General features: G+C 35.9%; 1 protein-coding gene across 7 annotated transcripts in view; it reads right to left on the bottom strand.

The window, feature by feature from the left end:
* Nucleotides 1-27,516, bottom strand: part of MAP4K3 (mitogen-activated protein kinase kinase kinase kinase 3) — a 191,497-nt gene that overhangs the window by 60,172 nt on the left and 103,809 nt on the right. For all 7 annotated transcript variants that reach the window (XM_044261698.1, XM_044261700.1, XM_044261696.1 and 4 more), the window contains 9 exons: nt 18,459-18,523; nt 12,529-12,584; nt 11,875-11,922; nt 7,251-7,293; nt 5,656-5,728; nt 2,687-2,818; nt 2,423-2,485; nt 2,254-2,335; nt 2,050-2,160 (listed from right to left, as the gene is read on the bottom strand). In XM_044261698.1, the coding sequence (XP_044117633.1) occupies nt 2,050-2,160; nt 2,254-2,335; nt 2,423-2,485; nt 2,687-2,818; nt 5,656-5,728; nt 7,251-7,293; nt 11,875-11,922; nt 12,529-12,584; nt 18,459-18,523 (673 nt within the window). The remainder of the gene's footprint in view (nt 1-2,049; nt 2,161-2,253; nt 2,336-2,422; nt 2,486-2,686; nt 2,819-5,655; nt 5,729-7,250; nt 7,294-11,874; nt 11,923-12,528; nt 12,585-18,458; nt 18,524-27,516) is intronic.

The following is a 27,516-nucleotide window of genomic DNA, read 5'->3' as shown; positions in this document are numbered from 1 at the left end:
TTAGGCATATCTTTGTGGAAAATGTAATTCATAAACACCTGAGCTCAAATGATCAAATTCGAAAGGCAGATCAAGAACAGGACCCAAGTTATTCTCAGTATAGGCACATCTCAGGAAATAAATATGAATCTAAAAGACCCAAATACTGAAAATACTGACGTAGAAAAATAGTAGCAAAAGTCATTTCAAAACGGAAGTATGTAAACTTGACACATACAGTGATTCGTTGTTTACAAAGCGCTTTCATATACCTGAGCTTATTTTGTCTTTAAAATTAATTTATGAACCTAGTACTATTCTTCATTTTATAGATCAGAACACTGAGACTCAAAATTAGGGTGCTCAGTAAATTAGAAGGAGAACTGGGGAAAAACCCCTGTACTTCTGATCACAATATATAGTAGCAAAAATAGGTATCATGTCAGGTTAGTCACACAGATTGCTATCATCAATGAACATGAATAAAATCTACGACTGTCTATGAGAACAGTTTTACTTTCCTAGCTTAAATGGTTAGTTGTAAAATTATTAAATCTTAGAATGCTGTTCACAGTAAATGGATTAACATGTAGGAGAAGAAAATTCTATCAAGTAAATAATCTATAGAAGTTCTTTTTGCAAAAAAAGAAACACAGTCATTCTCACTGGTTCTAATATTTTAAGTAACAGTGCACTAGGTAAACATTAGTTTTACTATTTTTTTCACCTTCCTTATACATTTAAAACCGACAGTAAGAGAATTTTTAATATTTTGACAATAATTTTTTAAAGTCACAGAACAACTGTGGTTTTCGCCGCTGATTAGATTAGGATCACTTTGCAGGGTGTCTCAGCTTACAGGGTCATTTCTACAGTCCTGTGTCACCACGCAAACTGAGGACTGTCTATATGTTGAATGATGGGAGAAGAGTTTATAAAACCCAAGTTTTTAAGAAACAAAAGTAAGCAAACAACAAAAATAATTTTTTCTTATTATAAGATCAGTAATTCTTCATGTTTTACTTTCCCAGGTTAAATGGATAATTGTAAAATTATTAAATCTTAGAATGCTGTTCATAGTAAATGGATAAACATGTAGAAGAAGAAAATTCTATCAAGTAAATAATCTATACAAGTTTTTTTTTTTTTGCAAAAAAATGAAACACATTCTCATTTGTTTTCAAACTCTTTTACAAACCTTGAACAAAAGGGGCAGATAGCTGATTTAATTACAGCTGTGTAGTGATGGCAAGCTAGAACAATGGTGAATTGATAGGTTCTCTCTGACTTAAGATGATGTGCAACTATCTTTCTGACTACTGACAGCTGTCATTCCCGCAGTACCATCAATGAAATTTATACCATTTTAAGTACCTTCCAAAAAGCCTGTCAGGCAGGGTCAAGGCTATCCACAGCAGTTACATACCCAATAACAAAATTCTGCCATGTCACATTTACTAAGCTTATGTTAGGTGCCACAATTACTAGCTGAGCTAGTAATTTTAAATATGCCAAAAGAAGAGAAGCTTCCTTTAATATCAATGCTTCTATCATTAGTTACTCTCTAACAACTATACTGGCTTATTTTTAAACATTTCCATAGTGGATAATTAGGGTTTTAGTCACTAACAAGAGCAATCCTATACTTTCTACTAACTACTAATAATTCATCAGGTACTGTACACGGATATTTTTTAAAAGAGGAAAACCGAATCGAAATTTTGAGTATATTCTAACATCTGGTTTAAGTGCTTCCCATTTGTGTTCTCTCTTATAGTGGACGATTTATTTGGCAACATCATCTGAAATGACTACTTTGAAATAACTATAGTAATTTCACCAAGTGGATTAGATGATTGTGCTTTGCCATTTCAGAAAATAATCACCCATAAGAAGCCAGTAAGAAAAACCGTGCACATGACTTCCCTAAGAGAGGCTGAGTCAAAGACTTAATTATTTCCTTAGGAGATTTTCATTTAAACTAGACCCAGAACTTCAAAAAATTGATTGAGATGCACATACCTATATACATATGTGTTAAATATACTAGTTGGTAAAGACAATTCCTACCTCAGGATCATCATCATCAAAATCATGGTAAGTGGAATGATCTGGATTATTCACTTTATCCAAAAGTTCAATTGCCAAAGATCGTGTCAAAGGTTGTGTGACAAATGGGTGCTATAAAAGTAACATAATACAAAACACTCATTAGAAACCTGAGTAAACATTTTATTTTTTGAAAAAAGACGTATTTCAGGGCAAAAAAAATACCTGTAATAACTTTTCAGCAGTAGGTCTTTTTTTTGGATTTTTGGTAAGTGCCATTTTCACGAAATGATGAAAACTATTTGACCTAAGAAATTTTGAAAATTACAGAATTTTAAGTTTTATTTCTTTATTCTACTCATGATTATAAAGTAAGTAACACAAAAATACTTACCACTTCATTTTATCCTTTAGTTTAGGAGGCTGAAAATTACTTTTTGTCATTAGAAATAATGCTCTGAAAAATCAACAACAAATTACACAGCATTTTAAGATTTCACATTTTAATATGTAATATAAATCTATTATTATTAAATAATACTATTACTACTAATGATGTAGAGCAAACTAAGAATATTATTTGTTCATGATGTAACAGGCAGGGGGAGGGGATTACCCTTAATCTGAGTACAGAGTTCTTCAATTATGACACACTGACCTCATTGGGTGTAAGTCAAACATAGGCGGCTGAAGCTCAGCTAGTTCTATGGCAGTGATTCCTACTGCCCAGAGATCGCAGAGCTGATTGTAACCCCCTTTCCTCTCAACAGCTGCGACTTCTGGTGCCATCCTGAAGGAAATATTCCAGGAGAGAAAAAAAATGAAAATAAAAAACAACTTCTATTTATTGTATTGTCTTTCATATTCCCATCAGAGGCACTTGAAACTAAGCTGAGGCCTATATAGGCCCTGATTATCTGAAAAATATGTAGTATATCAAAGATCTCTTCCAAGATCTTGACTTTGTAAGATTCTCCATCCCAAGACCCTACTGGTGACTCCTTGGTTACTTTGCTATACTAACTATAAAGGTTTATAAAACTTTACCAATTATAATATAGCAACGCATCCCATATTTGTCCATATCTCCATCACTTCCTCTGTACAATTCTGCACAATTTTACAGAGAAATAACACCTTGCAATAAATGTTCTACAATTTTTAGCTCTACCTACTTACACCAACAAATTGCAATCTGGCCTCTGTTTTCATGTGATCAAAACTATTTATTGGGGCATCAATAATCTTAATTTAGTACTTAATTCATATTTACTATAAAGTTAATTGGCAGTTTTTCAGTTTTATTATAATGGTGGAAATTATAAAAATGAGTGTTTGCTTTTTAAAGCTGTATTTATTTAAAGGAAAGTCACTCAAACTTAGTTTTCTTTTTTAAACTTTCCTATATAGTCTTATTCTAATGATATTTCTATAAATTTGTATTTGACTGATTTAAATTAACATACTAATTCTCAAATATAAATATTTTAAATCCTAAACAACAGTTTTAAAAATAACCAACTCTTGGAGTGCCTGGATGGCTCAGTTGGTTGAGCTACTGCCTTGGGCTCAGGTCATGATCCCGGAATTCCTGGATCGAGTCCCGCATTGGGCTCCCAGCTCCTTGGGGAGTCTGCTTCTCTCTCTGACCTTCTCCTCTCTCATGCTCTCTCTCACTCATTCTCTCTCAGATAAATTAATAAAATCTTAAAAAAAAATTTTTTTTTAAATAACCAACTGTTAATATCAAAAGAATGATTTAAATAAGTAGCAAATACACATCTGTCTTCCTAGTATGATTTCAGGCAAGTCAAATTAAGTCAGTGAAATTAAACACACACACACACACACACACACACCCAACCCTTTAGTTTTCACGGTGCTTGTTCTTAAAATCTTTCTAATCCTAAAGTACTTCTTAAAAATATTCAAATTATTATAAGAAAAGTAATTTTAAAGTATATCAGTTATTACTTTACAGCTGTGTAGTGATGGCAAGCTAGAACAATGGTAAATTGATAGGTTCTCTCTGACTTAAGATGATGTGCAACTATCTTTCTGACTACTGACTGCTATCATTCCCGCTTTCCTATTATTGCTGGCTAGATTCCAGTTTGCTGGGGGGAAATGCACTCGCAGAGAATCAAAGTGCATAAAGCTGATAGGCCTGGTTTGCCATGTTAGATGATGTTCTCCATTCCTCTATAAAATATAAGTGAAATTGTCCAGGGGTGTACTTCTACTTCTGCCAGTTAGGCTGCATGCTTACCACTGTCAACTGAGTTCATCTCTGAGTCTGTTTATTCATTATATCATACAAATAAATAAATAAATGTTATATAATACAATAAATAATATTATTTGTTATAAAAAACTGATTTGTTATGAAAGTTGAAAAGAGTTATGAAAATTAAAGTGAATGCTTCCAAAAATCCTGTTAAAGACAAATTTCTAAAGACAAAACCAGAAGACTGGCAAATTAGGTGAAGAATATGACAACTGCAAAAGACTAGGAAGGCTACAGACTGTATAATTCCATTTGTATGACATTCGGGGAAAAGGCAAAACTAGAGAGACAGAAATCACCCTGGGTGTTGACAGAGGCTAGGGATGAGGGAACAGAATTTACTAAAATGGGACAAAAGAACACTTCCTTGGGTGCTGGAAACCTATCTTTTATACTGATTATGGTAGTTTTTCTCACTACCACAGTATACCAGTTTCTCAACCTTGAGAGAACTAAATACAGAATAAGGCTGAATACTCATACATCGGCTCATACACCGGACTTTAAAAAAAAGTCACATGCTTTATACGTCCAAGTTCTCACTGCATTTTAGAGAAACACAACCCAGAAAATATAGGTGAGGCATCGTGGGTATTGTTTATATTATTAAGACAGAACTCTAATTAGTGAGCCAAAGAAAAGGTCCCATGGCAAAGGGAAAAAAGTGCACTCATATGCCTTAAATTAAAGTAAAATGTTTAAGGTATATACGTATTAAACTTTGAGATGTGCCACTGAAGACATTTTTTATTAAATGATTAACTGCCAACCTTAGTCACTTTGGACAAGAGATTTCATTCTGTTCTAGAGTTCATGTGGTAAAGACATGATACTAGAGAGAGAGATGAAGTGTGAGAATTGTCCCAAAATTTACTTTGCGTAATTCACAATTTCACAAGCTCCCAAGATAGTTCTTACTTTCTTAGAAGAGAAATAACATTAGCTTTTAATCTCTGAAGCTGGAGTTGGAAATCAGTTATCAACAAACATTTACTAAGTATGTGTAAAAACCATGCTGGACCCCAGAGAGTCAGTGAGAGTTCCTTTGTATCAAGGTTCCCAAAAGCCATTATCCATCTTTTTAAAGCCTTTTGCTCTTAATGAAAATAAACATGATAAAATATTCCTTAGCTGTGTACTCCATCTACAAGTGTACATGCCTAAATTGCTTAAGCTACGGATTATTTTCTTAATCTGTTTAGTCCTAAAAATTTTGGCCAGTCTTAATCTGTTTTAGTCCTAAAAATTTTGGCCAGTCTATTTTTTTTTCAATAGATGCTGTGTTTATTCAATAATGATAGAATAACAAAAAGTTAAAATGTCAATTAAAATACAATTACCAATATGGTGTACCAATAAAAGACTTCCGTTTGGCGATTGTAGCTGTAATCTGTGCAGATACTCCAAAATCAGCTATTAAAAAAATAAGAAACATTTAGAAAAGAAAGCTGAGGGAAAGTAAAACTATTTACAGTAACATGAGAAATAACTTTTAATAATTCTTTTCATTAAACTAATTTCATAGAAATGAGATATTCTTAAACATCACATTAAAATTTTTAACTTTTATGGGTTAGCACTAAAATATCACAAAGTAGTCAGTTTGTATCAGAGCCAAATATATTCCCATATATCCCTGCATGAATCAAATGACAATAAGTCAAGATCAAATGATTTTGATGAGAAACAGACAGCTGAGAAAATTTAAGCTTCCAGATTTAATAACATAATTTCAAATTCCCAGGACCTAAAATTCAAGGAGTATCATTGAAAGGGATGGTAAGTAGTAATATATTCCATTCACTTCCTGCCACATTCATGATGACTGACATCAAACAAACTAATATTCTACTGGCAAATCTACCCTAGCTTGAAAAGACATCCAAATAGAATATTCTACAAACTCTCGCCTCAGCAATACATTCTAATACCAATACCAAGCACTATCAGGAAATCTGTTTTTATGTAGGATTTGTTGCTATTCTTTAAGTACGCTGAGTTCTAAATATTTTCTAGTTTTTAACTGTCATTTCTAAGTCCTTACCAACCAAGATCTATATAGGATGTTAGCCAGGAAGGCACATAATATTAACATAAAATATAAACTGCTGACAGAAACTGTTCACTAAGCCATCAATAGTTAAGATAAATGCTTTTTTCATCTTTAGAGGAGGTTTGGAAAATTTTTATTACATGTTAATTTTCAGCTATATACTTTTAAATCTGATTAGTTGTATTGCAGGCTACAGTTCAAAAACGGTTTTGTGTTTTTACAATTTTTTAAAATTTCTGATTTATCTTATAGTAATATGTAATTCAAAATAACTTTCTTATTTATTAAATACTTCACTTAACACCTAACAGCTATGATCTTATTTATAAAAACTACTATACTATACATGTTTGCAGTCTTAAACTTTCAAACTTATTTAGGGTTTAAACTCTATTTCAGTCATAATCAAAAGTTACAAAACAAAAGGTATGGTTTGAAATAAAGCAACAACCAACATCGGTATTACATTCTTATATAAGTAATACTGTATTTTATTTTAAAAGCTAATGTAAAGGATATAGAATTGCTGGTGCAACTGATTTTTTGGCTTGGTTTGTTTACCTTGTTTTTTGGCCACAAGGTAATTCTGTACAGATTATTCTTACCAAAAGTCACATTCCTCAGGTTATAGGTAAAAGGATCTCTAAAGAATTATTATTTTATTGTATCTTTAAAACAAATCTGTCGTATGTGAAGATCAGACTTTATCTCCATTAAGGGAAAAGGAACCAGATATGAAGAGGTTACATATGCCCCGCAATGAGATTTTCACCTAAAAATACAGAAATGCTGAGGGGAAAACCTAGTCCTAGCAAAGCAAAATACAAACTTATTATGTTCTTGAATAAATTGGAACAAATGACAAAATTTTAATTTACTTACCCAATTTTACATGACCATTATCCGTTAACAGAATGTTAGCTCCCTTCAAAGTGAGAACATTTTAAAGTAAGAAACATTTTTTCAGACACAACATACAATAGACCAAATTTCATATTTAAAATAAACACAAGTAGCAGCCTTAGACCTAGAAATACTTAAAAGTTTAAAGTATCCCCAACTAAAGTGTTACACATCATTATATTCACAGGAAAACTTACCATCCACATTTTAGTTAATCTGACTATTCTTACAAAATTTCCACCTTGCAAAAGGCTGCTATTAACACAATATGAATGTTATTATAAAAATGATATATTATTTTTCATCTAAATGTTACTTTCTTACTGATTAAACACTGTGACTGCACTAAAATATGACCTCATATTGGCATTTTTACTTCCTTCTATTACATTTTAAACTTGTTATTTCTGTTCAAAAAACCCACATATTTCCCTTCATAGGAATTGATCATTGATGAAATGGTGCTGGTCTGTAAGACTGAACCTTGCTGCTTAGTACATGGGGCTGTCTATCTTAACATGTCTGCCCACTGTTTAGGCCTGTTCAGAAGATAAACAACTAGCCACGGGCCCACCAAATCAAAATGTCACCTGTCTACATGACTGTGATATAACAGGAAACATAGATTGGTTTCTCCCCCCAGTTTCTGGCATGGCCCTCTGGAAAACCCTAGTAAGTTCCGAAGTGACAAGAGCGCTAGGAGCATCTTTTGTTCTAATATATGATCTCAGACCCTGGTTCTTGACACAGTGCTCTTGAAACACTTGTAATTTCAGGGGGTGACGGGAGTGTCTTCTTGTTCTAATGAAGCAACTATGAGTGGGCTCCTGCACAGCTCCTGGATAAGGGATGGTCACCGGAAAGACCAAGCCATGATTAGAAGCTTGGAATTTTCAGCCCTGCCCCACAATCTCCTGAGAAGGGAGAGGAGCTGAAAATGGAGCTAATGACTGATCATGCCTAAAGAGGAAGCCTCCATAAAATGGGGTTTAGAGAGCTTCCAGGTTGGTGGAGGTCCTAGGAGAGGGTCATGTCTGGAGAAGGAATGGAATCTCCACACCCCTTCCCACATACCTTGCCCTATGCATCGCTCCCATCTGGATGTTCATTGGTATTTCTTACCAAATCCTTTAATAAACTGGTAAATGTATACAATTTCCTGAGTTCTGTGAGCCACTCTAACAAATTAATTGAACCCTGGAAGGGGTCTTTGGAACCGCTGAGCTATTCAGCCAGATGCTCAGAAGCATAGCTGATAACCTGGGCTTGCAACCTATTATCTGGAGGGTGTGTGTTTGTGTGTGTGTGTGATGGGAGAAGGGACAGTCCTGTGGGACTGAGCCCGTATCTGTGGGATCTGATGCCACCTCCAGGAAACAGTGTCAGAACGGAGTTAAACAGTATGCACACCCAGCTGGTGTCACAGAGAACTGCTTGTTGTGTGGGAAAGCATCACATGTTTGGTGACCAAAAGTGTCAGAAGTGAAGTGTTCTGTGTGAGGAAGTAAAGTAGACTCAGGAAAGAAGCACACAGTAGGGAAGAACTGGGCTTTTCCCTATACAGAGAGGAAACAACTCAGTGTTTTCCCATTACAATGACCTAGTCGCACTTTAGCCACCCCTACTTCCTGACCTGAGCCCAAGTAACCACTTCAATAAGCTCAAAGCTTTTAGAAGAGGTAGAAATACTGTGTCCCAAGATGTACAGCCTTTTTAAATTTTATTTTTTGCCTTTTCTATAACTTTTAAATGAACAAGCGAAAGCAAGCAGGCTCTTTAATCAAAGGTGCCATCAATCACGTAATTTATAGGCTTAAACGAAAAATACTAGGAAACCCTTTTCCAAAAAAAGAGGAAACCATAATGTAAGACTGCAACACCTGATATTACTGCAGCACTATGGAATAATGGGAGAAACAAAAAAAAAGGAGGGACAAAGGACTACAGCGAGGAGTTTTTTTTTTTTTAAGAGGGAGGAGGGGGTAGGGGCAGAGATAGAGAATCTTAAAAGCAGGCTCCAGGCCCAGAGCAGGGCCTGGTATGGGGCTTAACCTTACAACCCTGAGATCATGACCTGAGCCAAAATCAGGAGTTGGGCACTCAACTGACGATATAGCATGGATTTTTAACTTGATCTGGGCCCCAGCTATCTAGATGTTGGCCACAGTGCTCAGTTTGGTCTCTCCCAGCTCCGGGTAAATTTTCCTAATTATAGTCTATATCACAACACATGCATCTATGGCCTCTGAAGCTCCTTTCCTTCCACCCTTCCTTTCCTCTGTCCCTGAGCAACCAACTGCTATTTTAAGCTCTAGAATTGTAGTAAAAAATACAGTAAAAAATAAGAGTAAGTTCCAGCTCTCGTGAGGTTTACACTGAATAGGAGAAAGAAAATCTAAAAATGAATACACACACACATGAATGAACGGACACGAGCAATGATTCAAAGGCAGGAAGAGATAAGTACTTTAAAGACAGTGGTATCTGAGCAGAGATCTGGATGAAGTGAGGGTGCAAAGCCATGCCAAAATCTGGGAGAAAAACATTCCAGGAAGAGGATACAGCAAACACAAAACCTTGGTGCCAGAATGAGTTCCACATATTCCAAAAACATCAAGTTTAGTATGGCTGAAACAGAATGAGTGAAAATGGAGAGGCATGTGAGATGAGGTCAAAGAGAACAGCAGGGGCCAGATCATGGATAATCTTACAGGATTGTATAGTTAATTAAAAAAAAAAAAAATCTTGATTTAACACTGAGTATGGTAGGAAGCCAAGGTGGTTTATAAACAGAAGAGTGATGAGCTGTTATTTAAAAAGATCACTCTGGGGGGTGCCTGGGTAGTTCAGATGGTTAAGTGTCTCCCTTCAGCTCAGGTCATGATCCCAGGGTCCTGGGATCGAGCCCCGCATCCAGCTCCCCTCTCAGGGCAGAGCCTGTTTCTCCCTCTCTCTGTGCCATTCCCTCTGCTTGTGCTCTCTGGCTCTTTCTCTCTCTATTTATTTATCTCTCTCTCAATTTCTCTCTCTTTTTATCAAATAAATAAAATCTTTTAAAATAAATAAATACACAAATGAATAAATAAAAATAAAAAGATCACTCTGGTTGCAAGCTGGAGAAGTGACTATAGAAACATTCAAGCAGAGCACCTGGAAGGCTGCTAGAAAAGTGCTGGTGAGAAAGAATAAATCGGTGGCTTAGACCAGGGTGGAAATAAAGGTGATGGGCTGAATTTCCCCAGTTAGGCACAAACTCTGAAGTTCGGCACACAACTCTTCGTGTAATGGAGCCAACCCCATCTCCTGTTACTCTCATACGTTCTCTTCAATAAAACGGTAAGGCTTTTTATGCTCCCCACAATGACCCCACACTTTCCTGACATTGGTATCTTTGCTTCACTGTTCCTTCTGCTTGTAAGGCACTCCAACCTCCACTTCGGACAAAAATCTATCAGACTTTCCAGATCATCTAGGTGCTGATGACACAGTACCTTTCTTGATTTACTTCTGTTATGATCTCTTCTCCCTTTGAACTCCAAAGCTCTTTGCTTATGTCTTTTAAGTGGCTTATAAAAATTACTTAAAGTAAAGGATCTCAGCAGCTGATCTGACAGTCCACTGAAATGTTATGCAAAATATGAAGGCTGGGCAGAAGGACATTTTCTGAGAAGAGAGTCCATGGCTTTCAGGGACTCAAAGAGCAAGAGGATACCCGTCCCTCAAAAGGACCTTTACGTCAAAGAAAACTTCAGAAAACAAAAGGGGGAAAGAAGTAGGAGAAAAGATGAACAAGGAAGAAGGTAAAAGAAAAATAAATGAAAGGAGAAAATATTAAGTTGGGAAGACGGCAGAATGTTTAGAAATAACTTCAGGAGTCCTGCTAGAGCACCAAATTTACCACAGAGCTAACCCCAGCACATCCAGTGCACCTGCTCTCCTCTGCCAGTTAAATCAAAGACCATCCGAAAACGGTACAGTTGAATTTATCCATTTTGAGACATTACTAATGATATTTCTTTAAGACCTTCAAAGTTTACTATAATATTTGAAGCATGATATGTTCTAAAAACTCTAACTTAATGGAAGCTGATGACCTAATCTGCTTTTTACAAAAAAGTAACTACAGATAAACTAATCCGGGTTATTATAACACTAATCCACAAATGTATACTTTAAAAGGGTAAATTTTATGGTATGTGAATTGTATCTCAATACAGCTGCTATAAAAAAGTAATAAACCTCGGGACACCTGGGTGGCTCAGTTGGTTGAGCGTCTGCCTTCAGCTCGGGTCATGATCCCATCCCAGGGTCCTGGGACTGAGTCCCACATCAGGCTCCTTGCTCAGCAGGAAGCCTGCTTCTCCCTCTACCTGCTCTGCCTGTTCTGCTGGCAGCTCTTTGTGCTTCTGTTCTCTCTCTGACAAACAAATAAAATCTTAAAAAAAAAAAAAAGTAATAAAACTCTTAAAAGTATCACTCAATTTTATTATAGTGACATATTTCAGGTAAGAAATTCATCAAAGAGATTAAGACAATTGTTCAACAGTTTGAGCCGAGTATTTAAAAATGAGAGATGCCATGAGGTTAAACGTATGATATATACCTTTATATCTCTGTGCATTTTTCCTTTACTGTGAAGATAGTATAATCCCTGGAGTTTCAAAAAACAAAACACAAAAATTAATAAAACTTTACTACAGCGCATATTTCGGGATGTAAAGTGATTTATGGGATTAATGAAATAAAAAGCAGTTTCTGCTTTTTATTTACTCATTACAGAAGGTCTAGTGGTAATCATTATTTTACTGAAATAGCCTAAAAAGACAAAAGAATCAAGAAAATGAAAAAGGCAAAGCTCAGCAGGAACCACTAATTTTCTAAAGACAAATACTTTCCACTAAACTTTGCAAAGAGTCTGAAAGAACATTTAAAAAGTATAAATGCAGTTAGTATTAGAAAGAGTTTCAATTCCTGTAAGAGTGCTTAATTTTCAAGCGTTTCTTGGTATTAAGAGGAATATAAAAATATAAAATAAATCCAGAGCACTTAAATTTTAGGAGGTCATATTATCACACTAAGGGTTTATAGTGTTTATCTGCAAATATAATTTTAGTTTACTACACAAACAATTAAAAATATATTAAAATCCAAGAGTTTATCAAACTAGAATGCTCTACCTTTACTTAACAGATAATGTACAAAAATTAAACACTGAATCCAATAAATAATGGTACTTTTTAATTTGCACTGGACCTACCTGTAGTGTTTCTCTGCTTACATACGCAATTTGCAGTTCTGACAGAGGTCCTGTTACTATAAGAGAAGAAAATTAGTATCAGTGAATTTAGTCAAAGCACATTTTTCAGTAAATGCTGAAGTCTTACAGGTTCCACTAAGCAATAGCCTTGATATACCTAAACAACTGTAATAAAATGTAAGCTCCATGAGGGCAGGATTTTTTAAATCTGATTTTTCTCATTGTTGTAGCCCCAGTGTTTAGAACAGTGCCTGGCATGGGAAAGCTGCTAAATAAATGTTTGTGGAATGAATAAAGGACTGAAGTAGTCTCTGAAATTAATTATATTATCATTTTTGCACCTCATTGATAAATATTACCTTTTAAATGTTTAAAGAAATAAATCATGGAGAAGAGGCTTAGCTTGTTTTTATTAAACTTTTCTAAAATTGATATGTAATACATGTATTAAGGCTAGTTTTGTTTTATTTTTTTAAAAGAGGGGTGAATAGAGGGGGCCTGGGTGGCTCAGTCAGTTAAGCATCTGCTTTTGGCTCAGGTCATGATCCCAGGGTCCTGGGACTGAGCCCCATGTCAGGCTCTCTGCTCAGCAGGGAGTCTCCTTCTCACTCCCCCTCTGTGCTTTCTCTCAAATAAATAAATAATTGTTTTAGAAAGGAGGGGGGCAGAGGGAGAGGGAGAGAGAGAATCTTAAGGAGGCTCCATACCCAGCACAGAGCCTGAAGCATGGGTTGATCTCACAATCCTGGGATCATGACCTGTGCCAAAATCAAAAGTCGGATGTTTAACCAACTGAGCCACCCAGGCAGCCTGTTTTACAGCTAGTTTTAAGTCAATATTTTTCCCCCTAAGGTTATTAGCTTTATAGCTATAAAATTAGTATGTTCACTATAAAAATTCAATTGACAGACAAGTTTGGAAAGTAAAGGTCCCTTCCTTACCCATACTATTACTCAATAATAGGCAATATCAGTAATTTGGCCTATAGCCTACCAGATAATTTTATGTAGAGACATATTTTAAATAATGTATGTATAGATCTCCCAGAAGAATATGAATGGAATCATAGTACACACACAATTCTAAAACCTTTTTTCACTTACCACTGACAACTTTCTATATCAATACACATAACTCAATCATAATATTTAAACAATATTTCTCTGCATCTATCCACTACTGAAGATATTTAAGTAGTTTTCTCTTTTTCCCTACTAAATCACTTCAGAATGAAGTTTCTTCACATTAGGTGGGAGAGACTATTCTAAAAATTGAATTAAATTCCAACGATGGAATCTTTTGCTAGATAGTAACCTCTTCGAAAAATGTTTATTTGGGGGGTATTTGTTGTATTTTACAATTGTGTAAGAGAGAAATCTATTTCACTTAGATTTTCTTAAGGACAAGTCTGGGTTTGAATGTCTGAAGGTAAGTCATATAACTAATTCTTGTGGTTTGTAAGCCCCTCTCATTCAGTAAGATGGGCCTCCTTTCTATTTCTGTTTCTACAATATAGCAAACACCCTGAAAACAATACCTAGAAATGACAGAAAAGAATAGTTTAAATAAGCTTTTAAATGCCTAGCCATGTTAAAAAGTTAGAGACTTTCCCAGGAGCCAAAAACAAAAAGGGAAATGAAAATCAGAATGGTAAAAATGTGAAATATTCTAGCTATCTCTAAAGAAAAGGTCAATCTTGGTAAGCTGGCGCTTTAGTTTTATCCCCTACATGGGGAATAGAACAGAAGAAAAGGCCACTGAACTGTAGAGGCACAGTTAAAACAAATATGCTCATAAAACCAGAACCTTCAAAGGGCTACATCTTCACCTTAAAAGGGTAGACAAGGAAAAGAAGACCAAGGATTTTGTATCATGGTTAGGATCCAGAAAGGAAAAATATCTTCCAGATTCTGTCACCACAGGCCTCTTCACTCAGGTTTAGGGTTCAAATATACTGGATACACTGGGGTCTTGGGATCACAGAAAAGAAAAACCACCATAACCAATACTGTGGAAGAACCCATTCTCAAAAGTCATATGGTATTCCTGTTGAAAATGATCTGAGAATTCAAAATTATTAAATAAGTGGGAAGAAATTCACCACAAGTGACATAAAAGAATGTGGGAAACTGTCAAAAGAACAATATTAAACAGAGGGAAAATGTTCAATGGAAAATAGAGGAAAAAATGCATTATAATGGAAAAATGAAAGGTTCCAATGTTAGTTCCTCAAAGAAAAAGTAAACAAAGGGAGAGAAGAAACTCATGTAAAAATATAAATTCAAAATGTATTCCCTTCACACACCTGCGGTAATTTAAAACATGTCCATGAATGCTTTGATAGTTTCCACCTCAAGTGTTTAGAACTTAATTCCCTTTCTGAGTATGTGCTGGACAGAAATGATTTGCTTCTAAAGAACAAAATATGGTTGAAGGGACCATATACAACTTCTGCGACTACATCATAAAAGGCTTTATGGCTTCTTCTTTGCTCTTGGAGACTGCATGCCCGGGGAGGCCAGCTGCCATATCGTGAAGACACTCAAGCTGTCCTATGGCCAGATCCACACAGTAAAAAACTGATACCTGCCAAGAGCCACGGACCTGAAGCTTTCTGCCAAAAGCCATGTTAAGTGAATCAAGGTGAAAGTGAATTCGTGAGCCCTATCCAAGCCCGCAGAGGGCTGGAGTCCATTAATAGTGAAGCCTGCAAATTTATGAGAGAATTTGAGCTAGACTTGCCCAACTAAACCATTCTTGAATTCTTGACTCTCGGAAACTGGGACATAGTATTTGCTGTTTTAAGCTGCTAAATTTTGGGATCATTTGTTATATAGCAATAGAAAACTAATACAGTTCCCTCTTGTAAGAAGATTTAAATTTTTTAAAAATCCTATGGAGTGATGGATATAAGAGCAGTAAAACAAATTATAAAAATTGGTTTAGTGATATTTCAGAAAGCATAAGTTAAAAAAAGAAAGCAGAAATAACCGGGAAAAAAGCAGGCTTTGCAAATTTTGCATGACAGATCCAAAATATGCGTTGTATTACACATACAAAAAAGCAAAATCCCACAAGCATTAGGGTTATTAGAAAAGAAGAACTTCTCTGTCACTAGGTGAGGTAACCCAAGTTAGTACACTACTCCCACAGAATGACAGTGTGATAAAGAGAGAAGAGAAAGAGAAACACAGAAAGAAGGTATCTGTCTTATGGAGCTGTGCAAGTAGAGAGCACTACAGACGGGCCAAAGAGGAGTATACATATTGCCACAAGAAGGTCATTTGGCGGCAATCACAATGAAGTTAAGAGTGAATAGGGACTGGCGTTTGATAAGCATGTAAATCCCTTGTAAATATATTTGAGAATATCCAGGGTGTTGTAAAATTATCTTTTCTTCCATTGACCCAGCAGCCGATCAGTATAAATAAATCAAGACTAATAAAATCATATTACTTTGCTACTTCCAACATTTGGTTGAAATGGAATGACAACAATCATGACAAAAATATTTCTGTAACAAAAAACTGTTCTTCTTTCTTATTCATGAAGAAAGCAGAACCAGACACCTAAAAGCAAGTATATATATCAGATGGAATTACTTAACAATCTGAGAAAGACTGAAGAAAGGTATGCTTAAAAACTAAAGATGCAGGGGTCCCTGGGTGGCTCAGTGGGTTAAGCCTCTGCCTTCGGCTCAGGTCATGATCTCAGGGTCCTGGGATCGAGCCTTACATCGAGGCTCTCTGCTCAGCAGGGAGCCTGCTTCCTCCCCCTCTCTCTGCCTGCCTCTCTGTCTACTTGTGATCTCTGTCTGTCAAATAAATAAATAAAATCTTTTAAAAAAAAAAAACTAAAGATGTATAAGAAGTAATGAAAAATTATAATAAGACACAAATATAAAATGAAGGGAGACTTAAAATAGAACCAAATACTTTCTAGAAATGAGAAATACAGTCACCAAAAATTAAAACCTAATGGATATACTAAACACAGCTGTATAATCAGTGAACTATACGAGGGTTATATGACTCCTCGGTGCTCTACTGAGGGATTAAAAAGTGCAAAATATACAGTTAAGTTTTAGAGACACAGAGAAAATCTAATGTATATCTGACATTCTAAAAGGAGAGATAAAAAATACTGGGGTAGAAAAGATTTTAAGAGATAATAATTGATAACTGTCCAGGCTCGATGAATAAATTAAATCCTTTCTGATAAGCACTTTAAATCCTAAGCAAGAGAAGTAAATGTAAATCCATGTTTAGATACTAAAAACACCTGAAATTTAAGAGGAAAAAAAATCTTAAAATCGATTAGAAAGGAAGATTACATGAAAAGGACTAATACATAGAGTGACAGAAGATACTAACAACTATAGAAGCTAGAGGACACAGGTCTAATATCTTCAAAATGCAGACAGAAAAATATTGGTCTATGCCCCACTTAACCTATGACTGAAGAATGAGGGTCAAAGACCAGCAGTGCACCCACAGAAGACCCAACTGAAAAAAACTTCAGGACAAAGGAAATTAAATGAGTAAGTATGAGAAAAAATAATAGATAAATTTAGTCCCAACTAAAACAAAAAAGGGAAATAGCTTTTTGAATAGCTTCCATAAATACTGTATTTGTCCTGCAATGCAAAATAATGCCAAGTATTTCTCAATTTCCACTGAATCTTTGAAATCAATGTCATTAATAAAAAAAATTCTCAAATATAAAGAACAGCCATACTTAAAAAAAATATTCTCAGAAATGAAGTAACTTTTTATGAAGCAGAAATGTTCCCATGCTCTCCCACCTGGCTTTCACGGCTCTCTGTATCTGACCTATTCCCCAAATACAGACCCTACACCAATGAAAGTAATCTCACGTGTCACACCTTCACAGCACTGTACTGCTGTTTCATCTCCTAGGACGCACTTCTACCTCTTTTTTCTACCCAGAGTTTATGTATCTTTTAAAGACCAATTAAAAGCTCATTTTCTTCATTAAGCTTTCGAAAACAATTCCAGAAAATCTATCATTTCCTTTTTCTCATTCCAGCTGTAGTTAGTAGTACTTCAATACTATTATGTCAATCTTTATGGTTAAGTAAAAGCTACAACAAGAAGATACATACAGTAAAGTGAAATGAAACAAAGACAGTAAAATTCCTATCCAAATAGTCTTTTAACAAGTGCTTTATTACCATCAGCCCCCCAAATTACTTAAGAGGCCCTAATGGGAAAATGTGAGCCCGAATCCCATATCAAGAAAAATGAAGAAATTTTCCAAAATATTTTCTGGTAAAATTGACATGACTTATTAAAACAGTATTTTATTTTACATTAATCAAAAAGCACAGCTCCAGTAAAAGAATATACCTACTCTGCAGTCTCATTCACAGAATAACTCATTCACAGAAGCAGAATGGGACAGAGAGAGAAAGGAAAGACCGTAAACACTGTTACTGTACTTTATAAATCTTTCTTACATACTCCACTGAAATCTCAATAAAAAAGGCTTTAATAATTTTAATTCCCCAGAATCTAGTATTTAAAAAGGTCAACAATTTAATTGATGTTTCTTGAATACAGGAGAGCAAAATCAATTATCTTTGTATTAATACTACTCATGTATTAACTGGATATTCTTTTAGCTTAACCATCAATGCCTTTACATGTTTCTTACAAATCTCAGTTTGGAATTTTGAACTAACCATATATAATGTCTTCTTCAGAATTAGCTAATAGTTCAACTGCACATAATTTTGCAACTTATAATGCAAATGTTCCTTTCATCCATAAGATCTTAAATTCTTTTATGTATTAAATAGCAATAATAAAACAAATGTTCCTCCAAACAGCATTAATGCTTTAATATAGTAAATAACTATATTTTAAGAAATTCTACTTAATGTGTATAAAACAGAACTTTTGTCTTACCATGATAAATATCCTGTAAAGAACCACCTCCACAAAACTCCATGCAAATCCAAAGTTTATCTCGCCTAGAAAGAGAAAATAAGCATGTATCACATTGTCATGATTAAAATTAGGTGAGGTAACAAGTATTTTAAGGTACCCTATAACCTTGAAAAACCACATAAGTGCAAAGTGCCACGTAAGAAAAAAGTTAATCTCTATGAGTAAAAGAATTACTTAGTATGTTATAACTCAACCCAAGGTTTTAATCCTTAAAAATATACCATTTGCAGGATATAAAAAAATGTCATCAGGCACATCCAAATGATAGGAAATTTTCATTTAGTTAAAGCTTCCACTCCTCTATAGTTCACCCATCTACCCCAAGATAGTATTATAAAAGTTAAATATTAATTAAAACGTTCATACCAAAAACTATGTAGAAAATTCATTACAGAATACACCTCAAAGCTTATCACTTTTAATAGTGCTGTCATCAACAAAACAGACAAAATGTATACTTGACCCTCACATCTAGATTCAACAAAGATCTTTCCAAAACAATCTGTTAAAATTTATCACTGTGAGGGGCGCCTGGGTGGTTCAGTGGGTTAAAGCCTCTGCCTTTGGCTCAGGTCATGGTCCCGGGGTCCTGGGATCAAGCCCTGCATCGGGCTCTCTACTTAGTGGAAAGCCTGCTTCCTTCTCTCTCTTGGACTGCCTGCCTACTTGTGATCTCTCTTTCTGTCAAATAAATAAATAAAATCTTAACAAAAAACCATCACTATGTTAAGGTAGCATTTCTCTCTCACACTCAAGATAACATAATCACAGTCACAGGAGAAATGATTAGCTAAGATTTAATAGCTTATTCCTTGTTCAATCTTCAATCTTCACTACTTCATCTCAAAATGACCAAGAAATATGCTATTCTTCAGGGACAGAGATGGAATAGAAAGTCTTAGGCGCCGGGGTGGCTCAGTAGATTAGGCGCTGCCTTCCACTCAGGTCATGATCCCAGGGGTCGAGCTCGCTCGCGCGCTCTCTCTCTCTCTGACAAATAAATAAATGAAATCTTAAAAAAAAAAAAAAAAGTCTTCGAACTCAACAAGTTCAATCGAATGCAGAAGATTCTGCCTTAATATGTCTATCTCATACTGCACTCACAGTACCTAAAAGAAGAGCCAGTAAACGAATATTTCCTAAATGAATGAATGCAAAAGTGCCTGAAAGAATAAACATATGGATTAGATGAAGAGTCAGCGAACCACAGCCAGTGGGCCAAATCTAGCCTGCTACCTGACTTGTACTGACCAGGAACAAGGAATGGTTTTATATTCTGAAGTGGTTGGGGGGCAAAAATCAAAAGAAGAATATTTCTTAACATATGACAATTACCTGAAATTTAAATTTTAGCGTCCATATAAAGTTTTATTGAAACAGTCTCACACATTTATGGCTACTTTTGTACCAAAGCGGCACAGTTGAGTAACTGTGACAGAGAGAAAAAGACAAAGACTAAAATATTTACCATATAGTCTTATACAGAAAAGAACCCTGGATTAGATTATAATTTGATTAAATACACAATCCAGGCATGCATAAAGCTCTATGAGAACCCAGAGGTAAGAATACCTAGGAAAGTCAAGGGAAATCACTAGGGAGGAAATATTTGAGTTGGGTCTTGAAGTTTAAATAGGAATTCATCATATAGACAGGAAGTGGTCTGAGCAGAGAATGAAAATTTGAAAACCGTGGGTAGTTTATTGAGTGGAACCCAGACTAGCTGAAGAGACAATGGCAGGAAAGGGAGCGAGAACAGGCTGGGTCACACTGTAAAACAATGCTTGGTCTGTACACTCAGTTTAGTTACCTTCATCTTGATGGTCTATACTTTGTCAATGTCTTTCAAAGCATGGCATCCAGAATCAAGTATTATTCCAAGAGTTGCATAAACATAAACAGTGCTGCTGTTATCGGGAGCAAATCACACATGGTGGCGGTGATGAGATTAACCAGACCTAAGAGGCTGGCCTGGGTGAGTGTGATGGGACCATGTAGCATGTAACAAGGGAACACAAGGATCCAAGCATGAAGGTCAGCAAACTATGAAAAGGGAAGAAAAAACACTCTAACTCTAGAGGCAAAGCTGAACATCATGAAGACCAGAAGAAATCTGAAGTCATTTTAGTAACTAATATTCCCAGGTGGTCCACATACTAATGAAACCCAGGCATGACAATATAGTTACAGTAAGAGCTGCCCAGTGGCCTGGTTTTAATAACTCTTGGAATGGATGCCGGGTGCTGGCAGATGTGTGGCCTTATCCAAAAGGATGAAGGCATTTATGACTGGTGACTGCTACACAGGGAGAAGTCTAACTACCCTAGAAAATCTAATGATTATCTCCTTGATTAGAACACTTATATTTCTATTCACCTGGTTAAAGGCTATCTTCAGGTTCTTAGCAACTGCTCTAAAAACTGCTGGTTTGCAAGGCTGAAGTCAACTAAAACCTCTGGATCTTTATTGTGTAGAAAGTAGTCAGATGATTTTCTCCAGCTCCACGTTTACCTGGTTCATTAAAAATATGCAGAGAACTTCATCCTTATTTGTTAAATTTCATTCCTTAAAAAAAAAAGAGTCTTGATTCACACACCCTGTTTCTGACATAAGTCTTACTAGTTCTCCAATTGTTTTACTTAAAATACTTGAGCACAGACAGTGTGACACAAATTTCTAATTGGAAACACCCCTCTGTGCTGCTGCCCACACGCTCCAGAAGTGGTTGATTGGAAACCCCCTAAGCAGGAGTCTACCTTCCAGAGACAGCTACTACAAGGGCTTTGCTTTTAAGCTATTTTGATCTGTATGAGTGACTGTACTAATGAGTTTAAGGAAGGTTAGAAATACTTTTTTCTCTGATGATATACTTGCTACTCTGTATAGACTGCTTACAGTTACCACTTGGCATCTGTCCATCTTTCCTTAAACTGGGGTGTAAAACTGGCAAGTCCACCAACCAATTAACTTCAGAATGGTGCTTCAGCTCTAATGTGATATGTGTAGATGCAAGATACCACAGCCTGTTCTCTCTCCATTAGTTGAATCCTTCCTCTAAGAACAGTGATTCTCAAACTGTGGTCTGGGGCCCCTGAGGGGAAAGAGCCTTTCAGGGGGCCAGCAAGGTAAAATCATTTTCATAATTACACTAAGAAGTTATTTTCCCTTTGTATTCTCCTGAGAATCCAGAGGAATTTTCCAGAAACTAGACAAAGTGATGATGATGATGTCATCCCTCTGACAGCTACTGCAATCTGTGTTTATGTATTCCTGCTCCAAAATTTTCTGAAGTTTTAATTTCTAATACAGTGAGTATCACTAGATATAACCCACATAAACAAAAGTTCTTTGTGGGACTCATTAATTTTTAAGAGTATAAAATAAAAGGGTTTCTAATACCAAAATGTTTGGGAACCACTGCTCTAACATATCTTCACGTCTGCTCTAAACGAATCATTTATGTAAAATACCTGTCCCCGGTGCTTAGGGAACAGGTACTGAGGACTTCTTACACATCTTACAAAAACTGGGGAGATGGCTGTTTGAGGATCTGCTCAGGATAAAAATGAAATAACATGTAAACTGCTTACTGAAGGACCCAGAATATAAATCCAATAAATGTATGCTGTTTTCTACTCCTTTTGTAATAATTCCTCTTATAGTATATTTATGGAAGTCACCTAAGTTGTTCCTGGAACTGAATGAAGGTATAAATAAACTGGCATTTTCTTCTTTAAGGAAAAACAAAACAAGAGAGATTGGACTGACTGACATGTCTTCTTACTACTAAGGTCATGCTAATCACCACTTCCTTCTTTTAAGTGTCCACTAATTATCTAATTAATAATTTATCCTAGTGGGAGCTGATGACAGACATCAAGTTTAACAGTCTACTTTGTAGAAATCACCTTTTCTTTTCGTTTGCACATTGGTCACTGCTGATCACTAATATTTTGGCACCTCTCCTATTCGTCAAAAGATACTCGCTGATAGTGGGTACCAATCCCATCTGTTAACTTATTCAGTATAATAATATAATTTATATAAATCTAAAAGCTTAGATTCATTTAAAGTGTCTAGCTGTTCTATAATTATCTCCTCATCTATCTCATGCTTCAATCCCTTGTTAATGCTTTTCTAACCCTTTCCAATTTGAAAACAATTCTCCTCAGTGGAAAAAATGGACATAGGAAACGAGTTCTCTGCTTTCTTACGTATTTCAATATTACATCATCCTCCACTTGATGCTGCTCTATCCCCTTTTCCCATCCTGCTCTAAAACATAATTTTCTGGGTGCCTGGGTGTCTCAGTCATTAAGCCTTCAGCTCAGGTCATAATCCCAGGGTCCTAGGATGGAGCCCCACATTGGGCTCCTTACTCAGTCTGCTTCCTCCTCTCCCACTCCCTCTGCTTGTGTTCCCTCTCACTGTACCTCCTCTCTCTCTCTCTCTGTCAAATAAGTAAATAAATAAAATCTTTTAAAAAAGGTTAAAAAAAAACATAATTTTCTAGTCATTCTATGAAAAGACTCTCCAAACTTACAAAGGGGGAAAAAAATGAGGATTTGAAAAAATGGATACTATATATACACTCTACTTTTTAAGATGCCTAAAATACTTTCAATTTATAATATTCTATTTAGTTAAGTCTGGTATTATCAAAAAAGGTTGAATATTTAGAGTCTATCAGAAAAAGAACTTCCATCTGTTCTATAAATGTCCCTCTTGTGATGACAAATCTGCATCTGCTTTTGGTCATTCACCAAGCCATCTGCCTAATAGGAAAAGGACTCAAGTCAATCGGCCCATTTTATGAAGGCCAATATACTCTAAAATCTTTGTTCCAGGATATCTGAATTTTAAAAAATCACTGAGGTAAATATTTGAGGTATCAGTATAGGTATCAAATTTCCTTAGAATTCTTTTCTCTTATTCTGTCAAGCTGTCTATCTTGTAAGGAATAGAAAAATAAATAAAGGAGAGGGAAGTTCACGATTTTAATCTTCTAATTCAAGGTTTACTAGAGCATATAGGAACTAACATTCTAATATTAACTAACATTCTAATATTAATTCTGTTTCACTGAACTGACAATCTTATAATTTCTAAAACACACTTTTTAATTTTCCCATACTTTGTAGCGTATCAGAGACTTAAAACTGATTAAGTATAGATTTACATAATATTTCTATATTTTGCCCAAATATACTGTAATTTAAAAAGTAAAATAAAATGGGAGCAAGATCACCAAGAATACACACTCCAGAACATCTGCTAGAAACTGACCTACCAAATCACTCACCCTGAAATGGGATGGCTAGCCATGACCCCACAATGCAGTCCCCTGATCCCTGTATTTAACTGTGGGTTATCTTGCTGAACAAAAGCATTTGACAATAGCTACTCTACCATGTTCAACAAAATAATTCAACGCCTTACCAGAACTATCAATGCACATGAGCAGGGGGAAAGCAATCGAGAGTCTCAAACAGACTCCCCGTTGAGTGTGGAACCCAACAGAGGACTCAAGACCCCTGTGAGATCATGACCTGAGCCAGAGTCAGATGTTCAACTGACCCACCCCGGTGCCCCTGGTGTATTTTTAAACAGACATGCAAAAACTACTGCATTCCAAAAGTTATAGGTAAATTCATCTATCTGTTTCCCTTTTAACAATGAGGGATTTTTCTGTATTCTGGGATACAAGGTGACCGATTTATCTACAATTATACCTAACAACCCCCAGTTCAACCTAGTAATTTCCAAAGAATGGGTAATTGGACAGCAAATCTATGTGAAGTATACTTCCCATTAAAAAAAAAAAAATCAATGTACAGTTAAACCAGTTTTAGAAATGTCACATACTATAGTCTTCTCCTGGAAATTAACAATGCCACTGATAGGTTAAAGGCTCTAAGAAATCCTGCAGTGAGGCAGGAGGAGCTGAGAGAAGAAAAGGAGGAAAGGGTGGGGAGAGGAGACGGAAGAGAAGAAACAAAGGAAGAATGCTGATGGAGAAAGTTGGAAAGTGGAGAAAGGGGAGGAGGAAGAAGGAAATTTAAAATAAAAAGGAGCAGAGAGGAAAGGGGAGAGGAAGAAAAAATAAAACTAATTTTGTTTAGTTTACTACAAAAAGGAGAGGAAGAAGAAACTTCTCTAATTTTGTTTAGTTTACTACTTCCCCAAATTATTTATTCCATAGACCTACTTGTTTCAAACCACATATTAGCATCCCTCAGAACGAATGTTCTGTAGGAAACACCCTAGCAATACTGGTATAAGAAGGTATTTACATAAGAGAGTTCCACCATATTTTTTTGCTTAAAGCAGTGTTCTCCACTGAGGGTGATTTTGCCCCTCAAGGAATGTTTGGCAATGTAGAAGACATTCTGGGTAGTCACAACCAGGGAGGTGCTACTGACATCCAGTAGAGGCCAGGGACATTGCTAACTATCCCATACAGGGGGTCAGAAGTTGCTATTACTCCTCCTCCTACTATACTTGAAGGAAACAAATGATGCTTGTGGCAGTATAACCAAAACACTAAAAACAAAATAGGAACACTGGTGGAAAACTGGTGAAATCCATATGAAGTACCTTAGTTTGGCTAATAGTATTGTACCAAAGTTGATTTCTGAGTTTTGACAAATAGACCATAGTTACGTGTCAACATTAGATGTCATGATATGTCTAACATGACAACATTAGATGTCAACATTAGGGAACACTAAGAAGAACTCTCTGTACGATCTTTACAACTTTAATGTAAATCTAATACATTCCAAAATTCAAAGCTTCCTTTTAAAAAAAAAAAAGATGGTAACTGGTTATAAATTAAAGTGAACTTAATTATAATCTGTATTTCCATAGTGTGAGCATTCAAAAAAGCGTTTCCATTTATTAAGATCCTGTGGTTTCTTTCCCTCTCCAGCCTCACCTCCAACTCTAGAAAAAATTTTCTCCCAGTTTCTACGTAACTCAAGAGATAGCCGTCTCTTTCCTGGATTACTGTAACAAATGTACTTAATAAAATGAAAAATGAGCCTACTCTCAATCCCCTACACACCAGGTCCATTCTTCCTAGAATATATACTCTGTGTTTAAACCTTCAGCAAGTATCCTCAATACCTACACATCCTAATGAAGGGATAAAAAGTGTCTTTTTGGCCACATCTCCATGGCCTTACCTACTGCAACTACTCCCTTTCCCTTTCAGCTCTAATATGAAACTATCAGTCGTCCCCTAAGTAACTCATGACTTTTTTCGCACATGTATTTCCTTTCTAGAAATTACAACTTTCTACACACATACACATGCTACAATAAACACCCAATAATACTTTTACATCCAATATTTAGGAATCACATTATTCATAGAGCTTTCTCTGATTCCCTCACTTTGACAAAAGTAATTATTTGCTCATGTTTATTTCTTCTATTAGATTATGAACTCCTTAAAGGCAAGGGCTGTGTTTTATCTGTCTTTAAACATCTCCAAAACCCAGTATAGCCCTTTATACATCCTGAGAAATGTAAAAACACTTTGTGAATAATGGTGGTGATTTACAAATGTTACGAGATAAATCATGCTCATCCAAACTAGTGCTCTTGATTTCAGAGGTTTAAAATATCAGATCCAGGGGCACCTGCGTGGCTCAGGCCATGATCTCAGGGTCCTGGGATCGAGCCCCACCTTGGGCTTCCAGCTCAACGGGGAGCATGGTTTCCCCTCTCTTTCTGTCTCTCCCCCTGCTTGTATGCTCTCTCTCAAATTAACAAAGCTTCAAAAAAACCAATAAAATATCTGATCCAAATGAAACTTTTTACTGTACGGTTTTGCTCTATTGGCTTATCTTTTGAGGAGCATTTGTTGTTTTTCGACTGCAACTTTAAGAGTTCAAACTGGAGAGAACGGTCTCAATTTTCTTAATATGGTCTGAAAGGATACGTTGGGCTAGGAATGCTTAGCAGAAACCTGAAGTTAAGAGTCATCATTCACTTAAAAGAAGCAATAGTTAAGCTCTACTAGGAATAAAGAATAGAACTATGATGATTTTAATCTGTTGTTTTATAAATACACTCAAATCTACAGAAAAAAATCACACCAAACCAGGATTATTTACTTTTGTAAACTGCAGAGAGAAGTTTTGTCTATCCAGTCCTTGTTGTACAGATAGGTACGTAACGCTTTTAATGATATTGAGATGAGCAGCGAATGCCCTATTAAGAGTAACACTAGTGGGAGAGAAAAAAAAAAAAAAAAGGATAACACTAGTGGGGACGCCTGGGTGGCTCAGGGGGTTAAGCGTCAGAGTCCTGGGATCAAGGCCCACGTAGGGCTCCTTGCTCAGTGGGGTGTCTGCTGCTCCTTCTGCCCACTGTTCCCCCCGCTTGTGAGTGCGCTCTCTCTCTCTCTCTCTCTCTGACAAATAAATAAAATCTTAAAAAAAAAAAAAAGAATAACACTGGGTATTTTGTTTTTCAGGAGCTCAGTTTCAGTATTTCTTCAGGAAAAGAGGCTTCTGAAAAGAATTAAATGCTGGTCACCTATTCAGTAAATTCAAAGGATAAGTTTGATTTTCTGAAGGGGAAATATATTAATGGTAAAACCACAGTGGCTCAATTTTCTCAATTTTTTGGTCTAAATTTGTCATAATAGGCTATAATGGCAACAAGAAGGAAAAAGGTTGCTAAGAACATTATATATTTTAGGGGGTTTGTATCAAGTTTGAAAAAACAAGCTCATTGTCTTTTGTAAAATCATTTGGTAATGAGAAGGAATCCAAGAAACCATGTCCCCTTTGAGATGAAATCTGGCGTCCCCGGGCTGAGTAATATGGTATACCAAAAAGGCAGCCAACCAGGGATCTACACAGCCTGGTTTAAATCCTAGTTTAAAAACAGAGCTGGGTTTAGATCCATCCATTTTTGGATGACCTTTAAAGGCATCACTGACCAAGCACCCCATTTTCTCATCAGTAAAAAGAGTGGGCCTAGTGATAAAACCCTTAGCTCC

The sequence above is a fragment of the Neovison vison genome, chromosome 8, assembly GCF_020171115.1.
Source record: "Neovison vison isolate M4711 chromosome 8, ASM_NN_V1, whole genome shotgun sequence".
NCBI lineage: Eukaryota > Metazoa > Chordata > Mammalia > Carnivora > Mustelidae > Neogale > Neogale vison.
This window is presented reverse-complemented; position numbering and strand designations above follow the sequence as displayed.